The 21,702-nt window shown below is 51.7% G+C and overlaps 1 protein-coding gene across 1 annotated transcript in view; it reads left to right on the top strand.

The window, feature by feature from the left end:
- FBLN1 (fibulin 1) overlaps window positions 1-17,394 on the top strand; it is a 76,640-nt gene extending 59,246 nt beyond the window's left edge. The window contains exon 17 of the mRNA XM_033118135.1: window positions 16,586-17,394. Coding sequence (XP_032974026.1) covers window positions 16,586-16,725 — 140 coding nt within the window. The 3' untranslated portion in view covers window positions 16,726-17,394. The remainder of the gene's footprint in view (window positions 1-16,585) is intronic.
- Window positions 17,395-21,702: the final 4,308 nt, after the last annotated feature.

Here is a 21,702-nt window from a genome sequence, read left to right as displayed (position 1 = left end):
CCCATTGAGAATCAGCATGCAGCCCCATGCAGCCGACAGCACCTGGGAAGAGACACCTACCTTCTCACAGGTGTTAGCTGAACACCTGCCTGCTCTAGGCCACGCCCTGTGCCAACACTGGGTGCCAGGGTCAGGAAGGCTTCCTGGAAGAGGTGAGGTCTGAGCTGAGTGTCAACGCATATGAAGCAGCATTTAACACTTAGTGGGTGCCAGGAGCAGGTGTTCCATCGCCACCACAACCCTGTGACGTGGGGGTGTATCCGCATTATTGGATGAGGGAATGAGGGCCACAGAGGGCAGGAGGCTTGCCCGAGACCACTTAGTCTGGGGGGCAGAGTGGGCCGAGAGCCCTGTCTTCCCCAAACACCCAGAGCTGGAGCCCACAGATAGCTGGCGCTGCTTGGGCAGAGTTGCTAAGAGTTTGGGTGTCCCCGGAAAATAACTAGTGTACAAGCCTCCAGGACCCCAAGGCAGCTGCATTCATTCTCCACCACCACCCTCTCCCCACCAATAACAAAAGAAGAAAGTGCCCTGAATCGACTAAGAACCTAAAAGGGCCAGGCCTTCCCCTAATGTGTCCTCTAAAACCCAGGTCTTAGCGGGGATAAGGGCAGCTCTGGAGCAGGGCTGGGCCTGCTGCCTGTGTGAAGCCCTGGACAGCCGTCCCAGCCGTCATCGCATTCCTCTTTAACCAGCTGTCAGCAAGAAATAAAGAATGCATTTTCAATCTGTGCAAAAGTGCTCTATTAGTGCCCCGGTATTCTCGGGCCAGTACAAAGCCTTCCTCATCCAGTTCTGATGCCTTCCTCTTTCTGCAGGGTACCGGCTGTAATGGGGGTACTTGGAGAAGGGGTCTTTTAGGTAATAGCTCCCGAGTTCCTGTGTTACAGTTTCAGGGATCCTGGAAATAGACAAATATATATTTCATGTTGGTTTCGTTCAGCTGGAAGTAAGATTCAGATGGGCAGTGTCTCCACAAGCACACCTCTCTTGCAGTTCTGATTAACTAGTGGAGAAGGTCTGCAAGGAGCTCAGGTTTGCCCCACTGGCTTCGCTCCTTTGTGGTCGGGCTTGGGGAGAACTTCAGCCTTGGAGCTGTGGGAAGTCACAGGGGTCAAGGGGCGCACAGGCCTGGAGGACACTGTGACGAGTCAGTTAACCGCCTCGTCCATTCCACAGTGCTTCTTGAGCTCCTACTATGTGCTGGGTGAAGAGGATGTAGTCTCTGCCTCTGGGGAGGATGATAGTCCCCAGAGAGTGACAGAAGGGTGCGATGAGAGATGCTGAGGCCCCTGCCCGGGCAAATCAAGGCAGGCTACAGGGCGGAGATGGCGCCTGGGCTGGCTTGCCATTGGCCAGGCGAAGAATCAGAGGGCATTTCAGGACTTTGTCCTTTCCTTGGCATGGTGGTGTTTTGACCCTCACTTGGCCATATAGACTTGAAAGGGGTCTTTACTTCTAAAGGGGTGGCCTTGAAGCTTCGAGACGACCATTCCTACAGGAACTGTCGAATGACAACCCAAGTCTTGCCCAGTTCCTCACCTTAAATGCCAGTGCAGATCAGCAGCTCTCAGCTGGAACAAGGCAACGTCCCGGGGCTTGGACTATCGTCATGCTTGCTCTTCACTGACCCAGGGACTTTCCAGCCCGGTGCCAAATGCAGGTTGGGCTATGTGCTCTCGTGACCACATGCTACACACACACACGTGCACACACGTGCACACACACACGCACACACACGCACGCACACACGCACACACAGGCAAACGCACGCCAGCTCTTGCTCTACTCCCTCCCCTGCTTCCCACTGAGTCTTGCCCACCCGGTGCCTTGCCGCGTCATCTACCCTTTCTGGCATTCCAAGAAACACTCCGAGCCCCTGTGAGCCCAGCCTGGGGCGACTCTGGGGAGGCTGAAACACACATCCCATGCCCTCGGGATCTGCCAGCCCTGTGCAGGAGACAGACGCCAACCCAGACCCTTCTAACAGCACATGGAATGTGCTGGACGTGCAGAGGACGGGCAAACCAGTTGGCCTCACAGAGCAGTCAAGGGAGGCTTCTTGTAGGAGGTAATGCAAGTGTTGGGTCCTGACAGCCAGGCAGGAGTGAGCCAGGCACAGAGGCACTTGCGGCCCAGGGGCAGCAGGCCCAGGGCGCCGTGCAGGTTGGTGCTACCAAGCATCCAGAATGCACCAGCAAGGGCGAGAGGAGAGGCTGCAAGGGGCCACCGGGTCTGGGGCCTCGGGCCCCCTCCCCTTGTGAGTAAGGAACCGCTTCAAGTCTCTACGGTTCAAGCATCACCATGCTGAGGGAGGGGACGGGGCCCTGGAACGTCACTCTGCTTCTTCATCAGGCCGGTGCCGACCGCTCTTGCTCACACATGCTGGCCGCGTGGAAGCCCCGGGCTAGGCAGTCTTCTCTGGTCAGAAATGTGCTTTAATGACCACCTGCAAATCTGAACAGAAATTCAGACCCCACTCCATTTTGTGAACTTGTTTCTGGGACAGCCCTCCGGGCTGACTCAGTGTGCACACGGGACTGAGTGCGTGTGTGTGAGTGCATATGGGGGGAGTGTGTGTGTGTAGCTGAGTGTGAGTGTCCATGGGTGTGTGTGAGCTTAGGTGGGGCCAAGTGTATGTGGGTATTTCTAGGTGTATGTGTTCGTGGGGGTAGGAGCAAATGTGGATGCCCACAGGGTTTGATTTCTGAGGTGTTTCGTACTCACTGGCGTGGAGAAAGGATGGTCCTCTAGTATCAAGGCCTGGCCTCGTGTCCCCAGACCAAGGCCATCCTGGGCCCGGGGACAGGATTTGGAGATTCTGCTCACAGCTCACTTAGGATTGGGTGAGTCGCCTGGTGTCCCCATGTGTATTCGCTCGTCTGCATTCACGGAGCTCTTCGCAGGCTCTGCACTGTTAGATCCTTGCGTGGCCTTGTGGGACAACACCCAGGGGTGCTAGGCTGGCATCACTGTTTATATAAGAAAAAAATGAAGGGCTGGCCTGGGGTCCCACAGCCAGCGAGTCAGAGCTGCAGTTGGCAGAGAGGTGTGCAAGAGCCAAGTCTGTTTTCGGTCACTCCCCAGGTGGCTCTGAGGGCCCCTGGGTCCCTGAGAGACCGAGGGTTCCTGTCCTCACGCTAGCTGGCCCCGGGGCAGCCAGTCCTGCGCTCAGGAAGGTCTGAGTGAATGCAGACTGATGGTTGACCGGCCCCCCCTTGGAGATGGTTATCTACATTAGGTTTAGGAGGGATGGGCCCTAATTACAGACGCCAATTAACGTAATTAGATGAGCCGATTATGTGGAAGCTTCTAGGTGTGCAGGACGTCAATACCAATGGGCACCCAAACCCCTTGCACGAAAAGGGGCTCGACAGTGCCCACTTCCCACGCTGTCTGCACTGAGCGTGATGTGGGGGCCTCTAAAATTCACCAGTGCCCACACCCTCCTACGGTACCTTCCCTCCCTCTCCCTCTTAAAGGTAACTAAACTCTTTTACATGTTGAAATGACACTCTAAACTTCATCCGAGTGTATAAGGATTGCTACTCTATTTCAAGTTTCCCATTTGAAAAAGATCAATGGCTCATGCGACCATTTGGGGACAAAACGCAGTCGAGTCTCTGCTCCCGCTGCTCACGCATCGAACTTGGGGGAAGACGTTCTGGGCTTGATGCTTCTCTGTTTCTAGCTGTGTGACCTTAGGCAGGTCACAAACACTCTGAGCCTCAGTTTTCTTCTCAGTAAAATTGCCACATAATACTAGCCTTGTCGGGTTACAAGCACCAGAGGAGTATACATGTTTTAACACATCTGGTAAGTCCTTAGGGGGATAAATAAGCTGTTGTGAGGGTACCATTTGAAGCTGGAGAGCTGGTGAGAGCTTGGAGCCCCCTGAGGGGACAACAGGCCAGAATGAAGCACACGGGGCAGTGCCAGGATGGTTCGTCCCCAGGTGTCTCCAGCTATGTGGGAGCTATTTACTAGGTATGCGTGTGGCCTGGGCTGGCGAGTCAGGCCCAGCCTGAAGCAGGCTGTGGAGGCCATGCCTCCCAGGTCCTGTCATCCCTGAATTTTCTCACTCAGTCAATAAGAACATCCTGGGTTTCTACTCCATGCCAAGCCCTGCGCTGGGAGGTGGGGAACAAATTTATGCCTAAGCCACAGATCCTGCTTCTAAGTAGCAGCCTGCTAGCTTCCCTAGCATCCTGCCATCTGAGGTCCTGCAGCTAAAAGTGCTTGTTTTTGAGGGACGGCCCCATCCCTGTTAATGTCTCAGAGGGAGAGAGAAGTGATGTGTGGCAGGGCTGCTACGTACAGTTGAATATGTTGTGCACTGCAAAACTGTGTTTCCCTGAAAATACGACCTACCCCGAAAATAAGCCCCAGTTAAGATCGTTAGCCAGACGGACGCATTTAGTACTTTATGACAATGTTCCAGAGAAGAAGATGACATGACTGTATTTGAATAAATGTAGATTGTTGTACGTGAAAAAATAAGACATTCCCTGAAAATATGCCCTAATGCACCTTTTACAGCAAAAATTAATATAAGACCCGGTCTTGTTTTCAGGGAAACACGGCATTCACAACCAAGTCTGTGTGCAGTGCATAACCTGCTCAACCGTACACAATAACCTGGGTACAAGAACTTGTGAGTGAAGACAGCAGCCGAGCTGTGCCTCTGTCCCTGGCCAGGCACGGCCTCAGTCGAGAAAAGAGCTTGCTTGCCCAGCCATCTGCCTTTGTCACCATCAGTCATTCCAGCTAGCAGGGCCCAGATCACTTCTTTAAAATCATTACCTCTTAAGGGGTTAAACATGTGCTGCTGACCCCATCCTGCAGCCTGATTCGGAAAGCTTGGCCCGGGATCAGTACACATTACGAGCGAGATTCAGAAATTCCACCTAAAAACAACAGCACGGCCGTCCCTGCCGGGTGATGAGTGATTGGCCCTGTCCCGGCTTTCACGGCAAATCCCGGGGATTAGGCACTTTCTCTTCTCCGGGAGGCACAGCCCTGTCACCCTGGGGCCACACCCTGGCCAGCAGCCAAGTGGTTTCCCAGGGTGACGGCCCCGCCGCCTCCAGGCCCACAATGGGCTGCGGCCTGACTTTTACCTTGTGGCTGGTCGTGTCACTGAGGGTGGTGGGAGAAATGGGCAGGTGGGCATCTCTGACAGGGGATGAGAGCGTACAAACACTTTTTGTGCCCCCTGTGCTGTGCCCCTTGGAGCAGAGATGGGGTTGACGGTGTCAGGCCCAGCGCTGTGCCTGACATGTGATCACTCTAAAATGGCCACTGTTGTCCCTCCCAAGCCCTGTGAAGGTGGCTCTCGACCCCAATTTCACTGACGCAGAAATTCTCAGAGGTCACCCCAGTCACATAGCTGGTGGTCCCCCCAGGAAGCCCCCGGGTTCAGACTGGACTCTCAGAGGGCTCGGCGGGGTTCAGTGGGGCATAGTCCCCAAGTCCCCTGGAGCGAGACACACAGAGACCATGGGGAATAGTGCTGGAAGCATCCCTGCTCCTATCCACGCTCAAGCTGGGCCTGCAGTGGAGTGAACGGCATTCATCCAGGGCCCAGGACCCAGAGCCTTTCTCTTCTGCACTTTAACCTTGACATTCTCCTCCTTCTCCTCTTGGTGAACTCCTATTCATCCCTCAAAGCCCAGCTCAGCCATCACCTCCAGTCACATGCCCTCCACAGGCAGTGTGTGCAGCTCCTTCCTTTGTGCTCCCACAGTGCCCTGGCTGAGCCTCTTCCAGAACCCTCATCATACCCATTATTCCAGCAAACAATGTGTGTCCCTTTAGGGGCACACAGACGTGAGCACAGATCCTGCTCTAGGAGCCGAAGCATCAACCAACACAGAGACGGACATGAATCCCTACCTCACACACGTTTTATTCCAGAGGGTAAGAGCAGACAAGAGACAAGTATAATATACACACTGTCTGGTGATGGTGAGTGCTGTTCAGAGGGCAGTGGGTGGTGCGAGGTGGAGGAGCAACTTTAAATCTGGTGGTCGGAGACATTTGCCTAAGCCGCAGGAGCCGAGGAAATGAACCATACAGAAATCTGGAGGAAGAGGGCTCCAGGCAGAGGGAACAGCACGTGCAAAGTCCCTGGGGCAGAGGGGAGCCTGCTGTGTTCACACTGCAGCAAGGAGGTCCGTGTGGCTGGATCAGGGACACGAGGGGGTGGCTGAGCAGGCAGGGTCTCGAGGCCGCTGGAGTGCCTCTGGCTTTTGCAGTGAGCCAGGTGGGGCCACGTAAGAGTTCCGAGATGAGTGAGATGACTCGGTGTTTTAATGGCTCCATGTGGGTGCTACGGTGAGGCTAGAAGCAAGGAGACACTGAGGGCTGTTACAGTGGTCCAGGCTGGAGGGGATGACGGCTTTGGCCATGTGGCTCCAGCAAGAGGGGTGAGCAGTACACGGATTTGGATGTAAGAGCCACGTAGTGCCCGCTTTTGCTGGCAAGTTGGGTGTGGAGCCGAGGCTAACTCTGAAGTTGTCATGAGCCGAGACGGGGACAGCTGTGACACGGCAGCTTCTGGGGAGGCGGGAAGTACACTTTGGACTCTCAGTTTGAGGTGTTTTATTAGAGACCCATGCGAGGCGCAGTGGAATACCTGAGTCTGGGAGACGTAAGGATGTGGGTGATAAGAGCCCAGAGGCCAGACGAGCTCATCCAGGGAGTGTGAGGAGACAGAGGGGAGGAGGCCAGAGACACATGTTCGCACCCCCACCTCCCTGGTGCTCAGAGGCCCTGGAGATGAGGAACTGAGCCTGGAGCCTTGATGGCCTGGAAGAGAAGGCACTTCCAGGAAAGGCAGTGAACCCTGTCAGCACTGCTCAGAGTCCAGTCAGATGAGGACCGAGGGCTCACCGTCAGATTCAGCAACACGCAGACTGTTGGTGACCTTGGCAAGGTCATCTCCAAGGAGGGGGTGGAGGAGAGACTCACTGGAATGGGAGCGCTCGAGGCAGTGCCAGGAATCTCCTTCTAGAAGGTCTGCCGTGGATGGAGCAGAGAAGTGCTCAGGCCCGTGCGAAGGGTGTGTAGCCATGGCAATGTGAGATTTTGCTTGATTTTGCTCTTCCACCAGTTGTGAATTCCTGGAGGCAAGAGCCTAAAAGGGGTACATCGTGCAACGCCCCCCTCTGTCCGTGTCTGTCTGTCTTTCTCGCACACACATGCACACAGCACACCCACAGGAGTCACCCAGGCCCAGAACCCGGCTCGCTGCAGGCTCGCACACACTGCTGACTCCCAGGGTCGCCCAGGGTTAGAGTCCCGAGCAGCCTCTCGGCAGCTCCCTCCTGAGGTTTTCCTGGGGTCGTCTGTGTCCAGCCAGGATGATCTGTGACCCTCACTACCGCAGTTATGCACTTTTTGAAAAGCCTTTGATATCACCGGGCACATTCATAAATTACTCTTTAAAAAAAAAACTGAAGTGTTTTAGCGAAACAGGAGCAGAGGCATGTTGTGCAAAATTATAAAAAAAAGAAAACCAACTGATGATGATAGGAACCTTTATGGCCTCACCTGGAAAGGTCCCAGACTCCCACTGTTGTGGAGGGCGTTTCCTTCAGCCTCCATGTCACGTGTTTCCACATGGATGCTGCCAGGCATGGTCAATCTGTGGTCCAGGCTGAGAACCCCAAGTAGCGGGTCCCGACACCGGTCGTCAAATTAACAGCTAACCTCCGGTGGCCTTTGCTGTGTGGCAGCCACTCTTCCGCACGTCATATATGCTCCGCATACGGCCCTGTGGGTGATTGTCCCCATTCTCCAGATGAGGAAAGTGAGGCACAGAGGAGATTCCAGGCTCAGGGGGCATGACTTAAGAGTGCACGCAGCAGGTTAGGACTCATGTGTGTGACCCTGGGCAGGGCAGTGTCCTACTCTTCAAGGTCCAGCCCAGTCTGGAAATTTCTCTGCATCTGCATTTTTCTGCATGTCTGAGCCACTCCCCCAGCCTATTTCCTGCCAGGCCACCTTGTCTTTCAAACGTCAGCTCAAGACTAACTCCTTGGTGAAGGTTCCATGAGTGCACGGTGTCTGGTCTGGGGTGAGTGTTCCTCCCTAACCTCCCGAAGTACCTTTGCTCTCCTTTACTGGCATCTGCTGCCCCGCCATCTGTGTCTGCCTTGCCCAGCAGGCCGAGAGCTCCAAGAGGACCCAGGCTGGCACTGGTCAATGTTTGTAACCCCAGCGCAGTATATGCCCGGAGCAAGTGCGCCATGCTTGCCAAGTGAATAAAGAAGAGAGTGCACTAGCTCCAACCGTCAGGCATAGGGTTTGGGGTGCCCCTTCCACACTCACCAGCTTCATGCTGGAGGCCTCTTAATTCCTCGGGGCCTTAATTGCTACTAAAGAAGGAGGCAGAGTGGCCTGAAAGTCTGGAAAGCAGAGGGCAGGGCTCGTCTCTCTCTGGGGTTCCCAGGTCCTTAATTCTAAGTCAAGTTGAGTTGGTGAGCCTGGTGCTCATCCCGCCCTCCCACGGCCTTGGCTCATCTTGGGGGCATTGCGACGGGTACGGCGTGCCTGGGGCACAGACTGTGCCGAGAAGCCAGGCTAACAGGGCGGAGGGGGCCTCATCACGCTGCGCCTTACCTGCTGTGAGCCAGGGGCTAGCTAGGGTGGGGATCCGCAGCGTTTTCGGGAGAGCCACTACTCGACCCTGGGATCAGGTTTACATTCTAGAAGCCTGGTTCTGGCCGCAGGAGGAGCGTGCATGGGGTGCGGGATGAAGAGGACGGTGTTGTAAGTATTCAGGCCGAGATGAGGAGGCCTGGCCTGAGGCAGGGTGGGGTGTGGAGCAGAGAGGAGAGTCTAACCATTCTTAAAAATGGAATTCAGCAGCCCCAGTATGACTGAGTGTGGGGGCGGAGGCCAGCGGCCCAGGCCAAGTTCTCAGGGGCTCGGAGAAGGGCAGTGGGTTTGGGGAAAGAGGGTGGGACGATGTATGAGTTGCTCATCTGGGGGCGTCTGGAGGGATTTGAATGGGCTGATGAGTTTGGGTAGGGCGGGACCCCAGCATGTAGGTGAGTGGGGGCTGATCCAGGTGGGGGACACAGAGGCCGAGGAAAGGACTTCTTATCCTCCAGTCGCAGTCACATTTTTGGTTAATATCCGACGGCAGTATCTCCCTTCCGGAACACCGCCCAGGCCTCTCTCTCTTCCTCTGTACGGCCACGCAGCTTGGTGGAAGGGGCAGTGGCCCAGGAGCTGGGTTCGAGGGCTGGTGTGCAGCTTACTGGCTCCTGGGGTTCAGAACTCACTTCTCCACGCTGAGCCTCGCGTCCTCCTCCATGAACCATGGACAACGAGGTGATGAGAGGGAAAGAGACAGCAGATGGGAGCAGGTTTCATAATGACAAAGCGTCGTAGACATGTTAGTTGCCAGTCAGGGACGAAGGCTGGAAGGTTTTGTGCAAAGCTGACAGTTCTTGCCATATTTCTCCTTAAGGGGAAACGTGGACTCTGGGGGCTGACTCTCCCTCAGCTACCTGCAGTGGCCCTGTCCAAACTGTCTGGTTTAGCTCACGGAAGACCTGTGCAGGGAGCACATTTATAACAATCAAGAAATACGGATGATGAGTTTTGCTGGGACATGTTGAGTGACAGTTGGTATTTTAAATATGCAGCCCAGACACCTGTCCCCCTTCCTTCCCAGCTCCAGCCTGGGTGTTTTTCAGGGCGAGAGGCGAAGACAGGGTTTCAGGAACTCAGGTCCTTCACTGCCAATTACTGATGCGATTACTCCATAATTCCTTTCTGCCACTGTGGCCCTATATTTATGACTCAGTCAAGGGCAGTATGTTCTGGAAATTTCCTCCACATCACGTCGCCCTGTGAGGAGGGAGGAGGTGCAGTGGGACGGAGAGCTGGGCTTTGGGTCAGTAGTGTCTGGACGGAATCCATGCCCCTGTGAGCTGTGTGGCCTGGGACATGCAACGCTCAGAGCCTCCTCCTCCTCCCTAGTGAGAGGACGGGGGTCACCTTCCTCCTTAGGACTGCGGTGAGGACGGAATGAAGCAGTGGACACATGGGGTCCATCGACTTCGCCCCTCCCCCTGCTGAGCACCTCCTTCCCCGCCCATCCAGACTCTACTTCTTTGGCTTTGTAGATATGGATGGTATTTCTTTGTGTTTTTGATTTTTCCTCTTTGCCTTTGGTCTGTGTTATTAATCCTAGCCTACAGGGATCGTTATTTCTGTCAAGGAAAATTCACTGAGATGAGGGTGACGATTGGCTTCCTCCCAGTTGTCCATCGTGTTTGTGTTGGTGAGACCACGAGTGTCTCCTCTGAGCTCCCGGGTTCTCCGTTCCAGAACCTTGTCCACACGGACCCACACTCCACCTTCCTCGCTGCTCGTGGTTCTGTGTGAGGGCCCTGGAGGCCAGACAGTGAGACCTGGCTCTCGTTTGTGGCTTTCTCCTTTCAGGTAGTCAACACCTGAAAACTCAGTGACCTGCGGCTATCGTCTATTCTTTGCCAACACTTTGATTTCTGGGTGATAATTTTCAACTTTATAAATTGTGCTTAATGCTTTGAACTTTAGTTCACCTATTCGTTGAATAACTGTTGGTTGAGTGACTCCTGTGGGTCAGAGACAAAGTAGGTCCAAAGACCTACTGTGTTCCAAGAGCCAGAATGCAGGAGCGGCCCAGAGAAACAGTGTCGTTGGCTTCCATTGCAGTGGGGAGACTGCTGATAAGCGAGAAGACAGATGCCCCTGTGTGATTTCAGACAGTGATAGCCCCTCACTGCTTTTATGATGTTGGCACGTGGCTTTCTTAAGCTTTTTCCAACTTGAATCTCCGTCCTTGAAGCACAGGTCATTTCCACAGGCATGAGATACTGCACGGTCTCTCGGTTCATCTTCTTCTTAAAGTCCTCCTTGACAACCGTGGTCACGCCATTACACTTTGTCAGTTTAGACTCTCAGGACTTCTGAGTTTGAGGCTGAACTTCAGAAAGCTTGGCGACCTGCACAAGGTCACACAGCCGGTCAGTGAGGAACCAACATAGGAACCCCCGGCTGTGACTCCAGGCCTCGTTAGAGATTGGTGTCTCGTGTTGCAGAGCGTCCAGTAGGCAGTTTTCATCCTTTCAAACAACTGATGGACAGTCCAGAGCAGCCTGAAGCACCAGAAGCTTGGGGATAGCTTCAGGGTCCCGGAATCCAAGCCGCAGACCCCAAGAGGAGATGAAGGTCCCCACTGGAGGCGTGTGCTCCGTGTTCAGGCTCCGCGATCCCCCACACATCAGCTGCAATTTACCAAGCAGAGGAGACATGAAGGTGAACTGCCCGAGGGGGCCTACATTTTTCAAAGGGAAAAAAAAGGCTTAATTATATCTTTAAGAGGCACAGACACGCCGAGGAATACCAGCAGTGTCTGAGACCCGAAGCAGAAATGCCAAGGACGAGGATTTGGAAGATTAACACGGTTGAACTCAGCACCATGGCCTTTTTTTTGGCCCCTGGGGCTCTAGAAAGCTGGGGAGGTAAACACCCAACAGGTAAATGGACGAGGCAGGCATGATAGAAATGCCCCTGCCTTCATCCTGCATTTTGCTGCAAGAATGGTCATTCCAAGTAAAACTGCCCTCAATCTGAGGCTTTAGTGCCGCCCCCCCCACCCCGTCCTTTAGGACAAAGTTTCAACTTCCTCCCCAGATTGTGGGGGCCTCAAGGACTGATGCTGCTTCTTTCTTCTCTTCTTCCTTCCCTGTCTCTATTCTTCTTTCTTCCTCTGCCTTCATCCCTCTCAATAATCATGACGGAGCTCCTGCTACATCTTGCCCCAGGCCCCGGGCTGGGGACAAGGCGACAAAGAGGAGCGTAATGCAGACCTGCCCCTAAAGCAGGAGCCGACTGTGAAGGTTCCCGGCAGTGGGCAGATGCCACTGGTGTTCCAGCCAAGGGAGACCAGGTCCCAGCTGACCCAATGTAAGGCGGGGGAGGCTTCACAAACGAGGATATAAGCAGTCCAGCCGGTCCCCAGTACCTGGCACCTGGCAGACACCAACTTCATGTCTGTGGAATCAAGTGCAGGGGTGGAATTGGACCCCTGGTGGAGGCTTTCCAATGTTCGTGATGCCACAGATGGGGAGCAATATTCCCCTTCCTTCCTCCCTCTCGTTTCCTGCACCAGGAAGGTTGGTGGTGGTTGTAAAAGAAAACTGGTCTAGAATTGGTGGGGGGAGTAAGCCAGGAGGCCATAGACCCAAATTCCTGGTTCTGTGAGATGTGAGGTCCCTGGATCAGTCCTTTTCATCTCTTCAAACTCACCTGCCTACCTCTCTGCAGAATTAACACTGTTCCCAGAACTGGCCTGAGCCCTCATACTTTTGGGGTTCGCACATGTCCTTCCTGCTTCCTAGGCTCCTACTTATTCTTCAAAATCCAATTTAAAAGTCAGTTCCTTTGTAGAATCTTCCTTAACCTTCCCCTCTGCTGGATGGATGGATGGGTGGATGGGTGGATGGATGGATGATGGATAAGAAAGCTGTGAAAAAAGAAGTGATATCAGGAGAAAGCCTGGGTTCAGTCAAGGTGAGGACGAGGAGGGGGAACTCAAGCTCGAACTAACCTGGGAATGGAGGGAACATGTCCATCCAAGCAGAGCTCCAGGGAAGTGTGGTGAGCCTGAAGAAGTCGTGGTCGGGTCCACTGAGTGGGCGTGGCCTGGGAAAGGGCACCCGGGCTGACCAGGGTTATAGATGGATTTGAGATTCAGCGTGAACTTCAGGTTAAAGGGGAAGGATGGAGAAGCTGGTTGTGGGGGGCGGGAAGGGTGGCACACCCCCTGAGCTCCTGCTACATGCATTCATGCGATTTCTTGTTTACCCCTGCAACGTGCCTGTTGGTTCTGCCTTAATCATTTTTCTTGTTAAATGCAAAGATCCTGAGAAAATCAGGCCGTGGATATGACCTGCATCAGAAATTCAGCCTCTCGTCTCCTGTCTCCTCCGCGCCTTCTCAATGCCGTCTTCACTAACACAGCCCTTCGCTTCCTTTCGAGTTTCTTTTGTCTCATCATTTAGCTGTTTGCCATCTGAACAATTCGTCGACACTGTGGGTTCTGGTCTTTGGCTGTCATAGAAACAAGCCTTGTGAAGTGCCCTTCAAGACAATACAGGATGTATTTAGATACAAACGGTTTCTACTCATTCAGAGCTTTCCTTTCTCGTAAAATTTGAAAACCAACCCCGCAGAAATACTTAACTCTTGCTCTATTTTCCAGGCGTGCAGGAATTTAGCCGTACTGTAGCTGAAAAGCAGGTCACATTTCAACAGTGGAATGCTTTTTAATATCCAGTGGTCATTTCTGAGGGAGGGGAAGAAGGATGTCGGGTGGTGGTTTCTGATTTTGAAGGTGGCTATTTTGAAGCCCTGTTTCATAGAAGAGGAAATTGAGACTCAGAAAGGTTACATAACTCGTCTGGAGTCGTACTACTACTGTTTCCTGTCCCCCAGTCAGGCTTGCTGCATTAGCACTGTCGCTTTCCCACAGGCAGCAAGGAGTGTTTATTTAAATGTGTGTGTGTGTGTGTGTGTGTGTGTGTGTAATATAATTATTTACATTTTGTAATATTTATTTATATATGTAAATTTATACTATATCTCATGTAGTAATAATATATAAATTACACATTTTATATAAAATTAATATAAATGTATATAAAATATATAGATACATGTAAAATTTTATATAAATTTAAAATACATTATATAATCTATAGTGTATCACTATTATTATGTAATAATTATATATAAATTAGATTTGAATATATCTAAATAAAGATTTATATTATATAGTTAGAATACATATTCTGTATTTATAATTATACTATATATTTCTACATTCTATATTAATTATATGACATATTAAATATAATAATAATATATAGAAATAGATACCTGATTGTGGCTTGCGGAAGTGTTTCCCCACCCCCATTGTTCCACTGTTCTAACATAGTCCTCAGGCTCCCCCAGCCGCCCCCTCTTTCCTTCAAGCCTCCTGAGCCCCTCTGAGCACTGGAAGCTCAGTAATAACCTTTTCTGCCCCAGGGACGGGTGAAGTCAGCAGGTAACCCAGGCCACTGAGGCTGGGGGGGGCACCACTGTCCGCCTCAGACCTGGAGAGAGGAGAAGGTGATGTTGACGGGGGCACAGAGGGGGCAGGAGAGCATGGGAGCATGCACCCCACAAGGGGCAGGGGGAGCCCACACCAACCCCGGCCCAGACTGTGCCCAGGGAGGGGAGGGCAGGAGTGGCCCGGTCATCAGGGGGCTCTGGCTAAACCAGGGTGGTGACAAGCCCACGTCTTTAGCCGGGAGCTGAAGATGTTCGTGGGCGTTCAAACAGGACAAAGCTGCAATGTCATCGCCGAGCAGAGGCAGAGAAAGGGTGCTGACAGCCTGCAGAAGCCTGTGCTTATCTCTCCATCAGAGCTAAAGCCCTTGTTTGCTTAGAATAGCCTGGAATTCCACCCCGGCTGCTGGGCATTTCACTTTTGAAACATAAGACCAAGGAGTGAAAGGGGGGATGGCGCGCCCAAATTCCCCCTCTGAGCATGAACTTGGTGCTTTTGACGGGGAAGGAGCCACTGGTACAGGCGGCCTTTGCGACCCTTCAGTCTCCTCGAGCCCTTGCTGCATGTCAGGCGGGCACCCACGGCCTGACAATGCCACCCTGCACATTTCCTAAGTCTGCGGCAGGGCTGCTTGTGGAAAGCAGCCTGGAAGCAGCACTTTGACCAGGAAACAGTGGCGGGCTGTTATCTTAACAGTGGTGGGGGGGCTGCAGGCTCCATCGCTCTTCGCGAGTCCCTGGCAGTGGTGTGCAGGAACCCGACTATGTTCTCTTCCCACCCGCCTTCAGTGGCTTCTCGTTGGGAGCTTGAAACCAGCCACGGAAACTGTCATTATGGTCCAACCAGAGCGCCGGTTGTTGAGTAGTTCCAGTATACCCGGCGCCATGGGACTTTGGGCAAGTCCCACTGTCGAAGCAGGAGGGACCTTGGAGTGGTTCCTTCATACATGTCAACAGCTGGTGGTGGCACCTGCTCTGCACCGAGCACTGGGGATCAGCCTGCAGGCTTCCTCTGCACGGAGGGCCACCTCCTCCAGGAAGCATCTCCTGATGCCCCCAGCCTTCCTCACCTCCATTCTGGCCTCTGCTGGACAATGTGCCAACTTCTATCAGAGCGCGGCACTTATCTAGATCTTCCATCAGCTTTGAAAGCAGGATTCTGGTAGTTTTCTCTGCATCGCTGAGAACAGCTCGCATGCTTTTTGAGGAATGCAAATGTATGTGGAGGTCTGGCGGGGAGGTTGCCCTGCACACCTGGACTGCACATCTTTGGCAGGTGCTGTCCTGGGGTGTCTGGATCATGCAGGACAGAAGCGCAGCGTCACATGGCATCATTTGCTCACTGAGGAACCCGAGGCCCGGAAAGGGCGGTAGTCTCTCCATGTCTAGCCAGGATGACAACACTCACCTTAGCCCCGTCTGTCTCATCCCACAGTGCAGGAGAATTCTCTTCGTGAGCCTTTGGGTGCCCTGCAGAGGCAAGGCGGGGCCAGCAGGACCTGACCAGGCACAGGTTGGGGAGAGTTACGGAGTCCGCTCTTACCACCCAATCCTGCTCCCCTGCGAATCTGCAGAATGCCTGGGGTTGCGCCCTCTTCTACCCCGACCCAGCTGAGCTTTGTCTGCGACCTGTACTCTGAGCCCCAGCAGGAGAGGCGCCAGCCTTCGCCTGGTCTCTACCCTGGTCCAGGCAGAACTCCCTGCCACCCCAGCAGCTTCACAGCAGATTTCTGCTTCCCCAGAACTGACACTTGTCTTTCTTCTGTCACCTGTCCTCCTCCTGATTGTGCTGGCCTATCTCTGCTGCTCGGGCTGGATGCACTCCAAGGCTCTGTCCCTCAAGCCGCGTCTTACTCACCCATTACCACAAACACTGAACAATGAGTTGAGGTGTCACCCTCCACAGAGGTATGGAGAATGAGGGATCCAGGGGTATGTGCCATGGGGAATTGGCACTTCTGTGCTTGGATAAAAAGATTCTAGGACCCCACTGCAATCCTCAGTATGACGGGGAAGAGGCTCACACCTGCTTTGTTTCTATCCAAGGGACAGGTGTCTACTGGGCATCTACCCCATGCCAGGCCTTTTCCTGGGCTCTTAAGTCCTCTGTCAGGGGGATAGTGATAGAGGAAGAAACCTGGGCTGGGAGCAAGCAGGAGCTGGCATTGACCCCAGAGCCATCTGATTGCAAAACCTGCCACACAGATTCCCGCACAGTCCAAGCTGCGCACAATGGAAAGACCGTAATGAGCTCATTGTCACTCATCTCTGGAGGTAGAATGGAGCCCGGGATGACCACTTGGAAGGAGAGGCTATGATGGGGATTCAAGCATCTGGCTCAGAGTGGGATCTGATGAGATCTAAGGCCCCTTATAGCTCTGAAATTCCTCGAGGGAAATGCTTTCCCAGATCTCTATGTTATTACGGACCTTGCTAACTTCCAGAACACCTTCTGCTCTCTCCCCAGGGGTGGTGCGCCAAGTACGGCCCATCGTGGGCCCGTTTCATGCTGTCCTGAAGCTAGAGATGAACTATGTCGTCGGGGGTGTGGTGTCCCACCGAAATGTCGTCAATGTCCACATCTTCGTTTCCGAGTACTGGTTCTGAAGGTGGGGCCACGGAGCAGCCAAGTCTGCATCTCCAGGCCAAGTCATTGCTGCCAACCACTGTGCCCTGTCCCTGTTTGTACCACCCAGACATTTCTTGATTTTTATGTATTTGTTTGTAGTGTTAGACAGACATGTATTAAGCTGGGCCAGATGAAAAAGTCCATCTGATGTATTTTGGTGTTTAAGTGAGTCTAATTATTCAACTATTTGTTTGAAAACCTTGCCTAATTTTCCTAATTTTTAATGCAACAATTAAATTTTGCTCCCTGTATCCTGGGCATTGCTAAGGACCAAGGAAAGAAAGACATTTTTCAGGCGTTAGCTAGTGCAAATGCCAAGAGAAGACCAATTTTTGCCCTGATTGTATGAATTTTGACATTTGGTACTTTTTTAGCCAATCAGATTTTGTATGCCCAAGTCTAAGAACATGGCCGCTGGAGACTAGCAGGTATGATAAATTCTGCCCAGAGCAGCATGACACAATGCCTTGGGGAGCACTTGGAAGGTAAATTGCTGTCCGTTGAAACAGAAAAACCCCTTGATAAAGACACAGCCTGTTGTTTGTGTGTAGCCCCATATGATCACCAGGAGAATGGCTGGGTTTTCTCTGTTCCCTGCATCGTCTTTTCTTATCGTAGGTGGGAAAATAAACAGCTTTGTGATTGTCCTGATGGCCTGTGCATGAAAGTCTTTCAAAAAGGGGATTCCCTACTATCAAATGGCCTGGGAATGTTCCCCAAGGCCTTTGTCTCAAGGTTCTGGGGTGGGACCCGGTGTGTAAATTGGAAAAGCCTCCCACCCACACCATTTCTGGTACCATGCCCACCACCTGTGGAGCACGGCTCAAGCACATTCCACACGCATGTCCAGCCCTGCTAGGCAGGTCACTGAGCTCTAGCTTCTGATTGCGTCCCTCGTGGACATTCCGATCCACTCCAGAAATGGCTGGGGAGAAATAACAATTCTCTTCCGAGACCAGTGTGGGCTGAGTCCCTGTGCCCTTGGCACGTGGTGCTTCATTTATTCCTCCTGGCAGCCCAGCGAGGTAGGTGTGATCATGCCCAATTTAGAGGGGAGCAAACTGGGCTCAGCGAGAGGAACTCACCTGCCCAAAGTCACACAACTTTTTAAAGACAAAGCCTTCAAATTCCGTTTATCAGACTCCAAACTCCATTCCTCTCTAAAACCCTATGTCAAATGAGACATGGACAGGTGGGATTTATGGGGTGTCCCAACACCACCCTCAGTGTGTGTGTGGTGGGGGGGGGAACGACAAGAGCACCCTATGCCCCAGGGCCCACTTGGATCCATAGATTCAGCATGCAGACCTTTGTTCCCACACACTCCTCTCCTTCAAATCCCGCCTTCTTAGGCATCCTGTTCACAGCTCAGAGTAAGTCCAGTGTCACAGCTCATCTCAGCAGCCTGGACCCTGGCCCACATAGGACTTCAGCCTCATTGGGATTTCAGTGTGGCTGGTGTTCTAATAATTCAAGTCAGCACTGCTCCAACTCTGCGGAACGTGGTCTCTCGCCCCCTTTGGGAACTCCCAGCATTTCTGAGGTCACTCATTTGGGGCACTGGCCTGTCAAAGGCAGGCGTGGGCCAGCCAGGCACAGGCCTGCTGAGGCCAGGGCATGTTCGGCTGGTGGGAAGGGGAAGAACTGGTGTGGGCTAGACAGTCCCGAAAACCAGTCCAGGGACCAGGAGAGCACAGCAGACATCTGAGCAGCTCTCGATGCAGTGAACTGAGCTCTTGGCCAGGAAGAGATGGAATCCTGGGATCTGATCACAAAAATGGAAGCCTCAGGATGACGGGCAGGAAATGAGAAGACCACACGGGGATCCAGTTTCCTACCTGCAGCCTGGGAGACAAGTCTGCAGGAGCCAGACAGTTCTGGGCCCAGGCCGTTGGAGAGGGAGATTTCTGGGAGCCTCCTCCTTCCCGAGGCCTCTGTGGGGTGGGGCTGAGAAGACTCAAGTGCTGGCTCCTTCTGGGAAAGATCCCTTACCATACTCTTAGTAGGGGTTAGGTGGGAGCTGCCATTGGTGGGCAGAGCCAAGCCTCTTGCTGTGGATTGGCTCTATGATGAGCACATGACCCAAGCTGGCCAATCATCCCTTTCTGAGGGAGGGCACAGCGGCATGGGAGCCGACAAACCAAAGGCGCTGAAGGCAGGGATTTGCCAGGTGGAGAAGCAAAGAGGGGAATAGAGGGAACCCAGTCCCGGTTCGCAGAGTCACAGAGGCCGGGTCCGAACCTCACCTTGGCAGGACCTAGCATCATCATCATTCACAGCCATTTGCGGGGCCTCAGGTTCTGCAACTGCCAAATGGAGCGGGTAATTCCTGCACAGCTCGCTGCCCTGCCCCTAGGTGGCAGTGAGCAGCGCGGGAGATGATGAGCGCAAAAGAGCTTTGCAACTGTCAAGTGCCGTGTTCTGTGTGAGATCTTACAATCATTCGTCCTTAAAAGTAAGGATGATGATGATGATGATGGTAGCGGTTGCCACTGTCAATCAAGACACACAAAAGCGCTGCAGAAGCCAGGTATCTTTTAAAGTATGCGTTTCCTTTTCTTAATTATCCGTGAGAGATTCGGCAGACAGTTATGTAAATCACACACAAGTGTAACTCTTCATGTTTCATATCGTGCTCCGGGTTGGGCAGCTGATGGATAGATACGTACTCCATTAAGCTGATGGATAGATAGGTACTCCATTATTCTTGCAAAATAATTACTGTAGGGGCCCAGCATTCGCTGCATTTAGAGACTAGCTAACGCTGCTAGCAGTACCTCTGCCACACCCCCCACCCCCAACAGTGATCCCTTCTTAATTTAGGCCCTAAAACAAAGTAATTGGGAGCAATCGCTGAAGGGGAAGCAGTTTACAAGCAGGGTGAAAGGGCAAACAGAGACACCAGGTTGAATCATTTTCGCTGATCTGGTTGTAGAAGAAACTTGGAGGCAAGGTTCCAGAAAGTCTCGTTCTGTAATATTCTACTAAAAAGCTGTGTCTGCTTTGAATGAAGGGAACCTACTCTAATGTTCAAAGGAGTGTGGCGGAAATGTGGGAGTCATGTCTGAGACGCCTGGCGCCCTGGAGAGACCGGAATTAAGGGTGGCAGGACCCACCCTGCCAACTAGAACTCAAGTCAAGGAGGTAAGCCAGCTTTTCTAAGTCCTATCAAGGTTCTCAAGTTGGTTCAGGTGAAGAAACACCTGGAAATCATGTTAAATTTTTTCTTTGCTAATATTTTATTATGAAAAATATCTAACATACAGCAAAGTTGAAAGAATTTAACAATGAATGCCAGGGTGCCCACACCTAGATTCTTCTGCCAACATTTTACAAGATCAGTTTTCATTTGAGAAACGATGATTTGATGAGATATTAAATTGCACTTTAAAAAATTGAGTTTTGTGAGCTGTGAGGCCTTGGGCCTATTACTTAATGTCTCAGAGCCTCGTTTTTCTCTACGACAATATGAAAATTGTTGCATGTACTTCATAGGGGTGGTTGTAAGGATGAAATGGGATGATTACATAAACACTCAGCACAAGAATTGCTGCACAGTAGGTCTTCAATAAGCAGTACTATCATTACAAATACAGTTGTAGAGGATATTCTTTATTCAGTTTGATGCCATGTTTTATTAGAATCTAGTGTGAACGAGCAGTAGAGGTAGCGAAACTCCAGAAGAGTTTATAAAAAACTAATCTTAGGTGGTTTTGTGTGACATGACTTCAGCCCTTGCTCATTGGGTCAGGGACACCAGCTGCGAGAGTGCTTGTCCTGGACCACTTGCCCTGGAAGTGGCCACTTTCTGGACTACAGCTGACTGTCACCCTGGGCCAATTCAGATCCATATTCAGGACAGTTTACATAGTGTGTCGCTCTCCCTGGCTCTGGTCTACCCACCTGGATGACGTCTGGGTGCCAGCAACAATTCCTCATTTCCAGTCACGTTTCCCAGAATCACTCATGCCAGAGAGACGGACTTCAAGGGGCTGTTCACTTTCATCCTAAAAGTGGAATGAGATGAAAATTGACTCTCAAATGACTTTTGAAGTCCTAAGGGAGAAATAGAGCTATTGCAGACATTTTCTAATATGGCCTGGGCAAGTATGTGACAGTCACCGTGACTCCTGATAATCACATTACACTTTGTTGAAGACCTACTAGGCACCCCTTTGCAACCCCACCAACAGTGCACGAGGGTTCCCTTTTTTCCACATCCTCACCAACTCTTGTTGTTTGTTGATTTATTGAAGATGGCCATCTTGACAGGTGTGAGGTGATATCTCATTGTGGTTTTAATTTGCGTTTCTCTGATGATAAGTGACATTGAATATCTTTTCATGTCTATTGGCCATCTGTCTGTCCTTTTCAGAGACATGTCTATTCAGGTCCTCTGCCTATTTTATAATTGGATTTTTTTTTTTTTGGTATTGATTTGTATGAGTTCTTTATAAATTTTGGATATTAACCCCTTATCCGATGTATCGTTGGCGAATAGCTTTTCCCATTCAATAGGCTGTCTTTTTGTTTTGTTGATGATTTCCTTTGTTGTGCAAAAATTTTTTAGTTTGATGTAGTCCTGTTTGTTTATTTTTTCTTTTGTTTCCCTTTCCTAAGGCGATAGATCAGAAAAAATATCACTAAGAGCGATGTCAGAGAGTTTACTGCCTATGTTTTCTTCTAGGAGTTTTATGCTTTTTAGGTCTTACATTTAAGCCTTTAATCCATTTTGAGTTTATTCTTGTATATGGTATAAGAACGTGGTCCAGTTTCATTTTTTTTGCATACATCTGTCCAGTGTTCCTAATACCATTTTTTTAAAAAGGTTCCCTATGATTCTTTAAATATAAGTTCCCTTTGTTTATTTAAATCATTTTACACAACTTTTTTTTTGAACTTTTATTTGTTTTAAGTGTGGTTTTCCAGGACCCATCAGCTCCAAGTCAAGTAGT

This window comes from Rhinolophus ferrumequinum, chromosome 10 (genome assembly GCF_004115265.2).
Source record: "Rhinolophus ferrumequinum isolate MPI-CBG mRhiFer1 chromosome 10, mRhiFer1_v1.p, whole genome shotgun sequence".
NCBI lineage: Eukaryota > Metazoa > Chordata > Mammalia > Chiroptera > Rhinolophidae > Rhinolophus > Rhinolophus ferrumequinum.
Note: the sequence above shows the minus strand (reverse complement) of the source record. Positions and strands in the feature narration are given on the sequence as shown.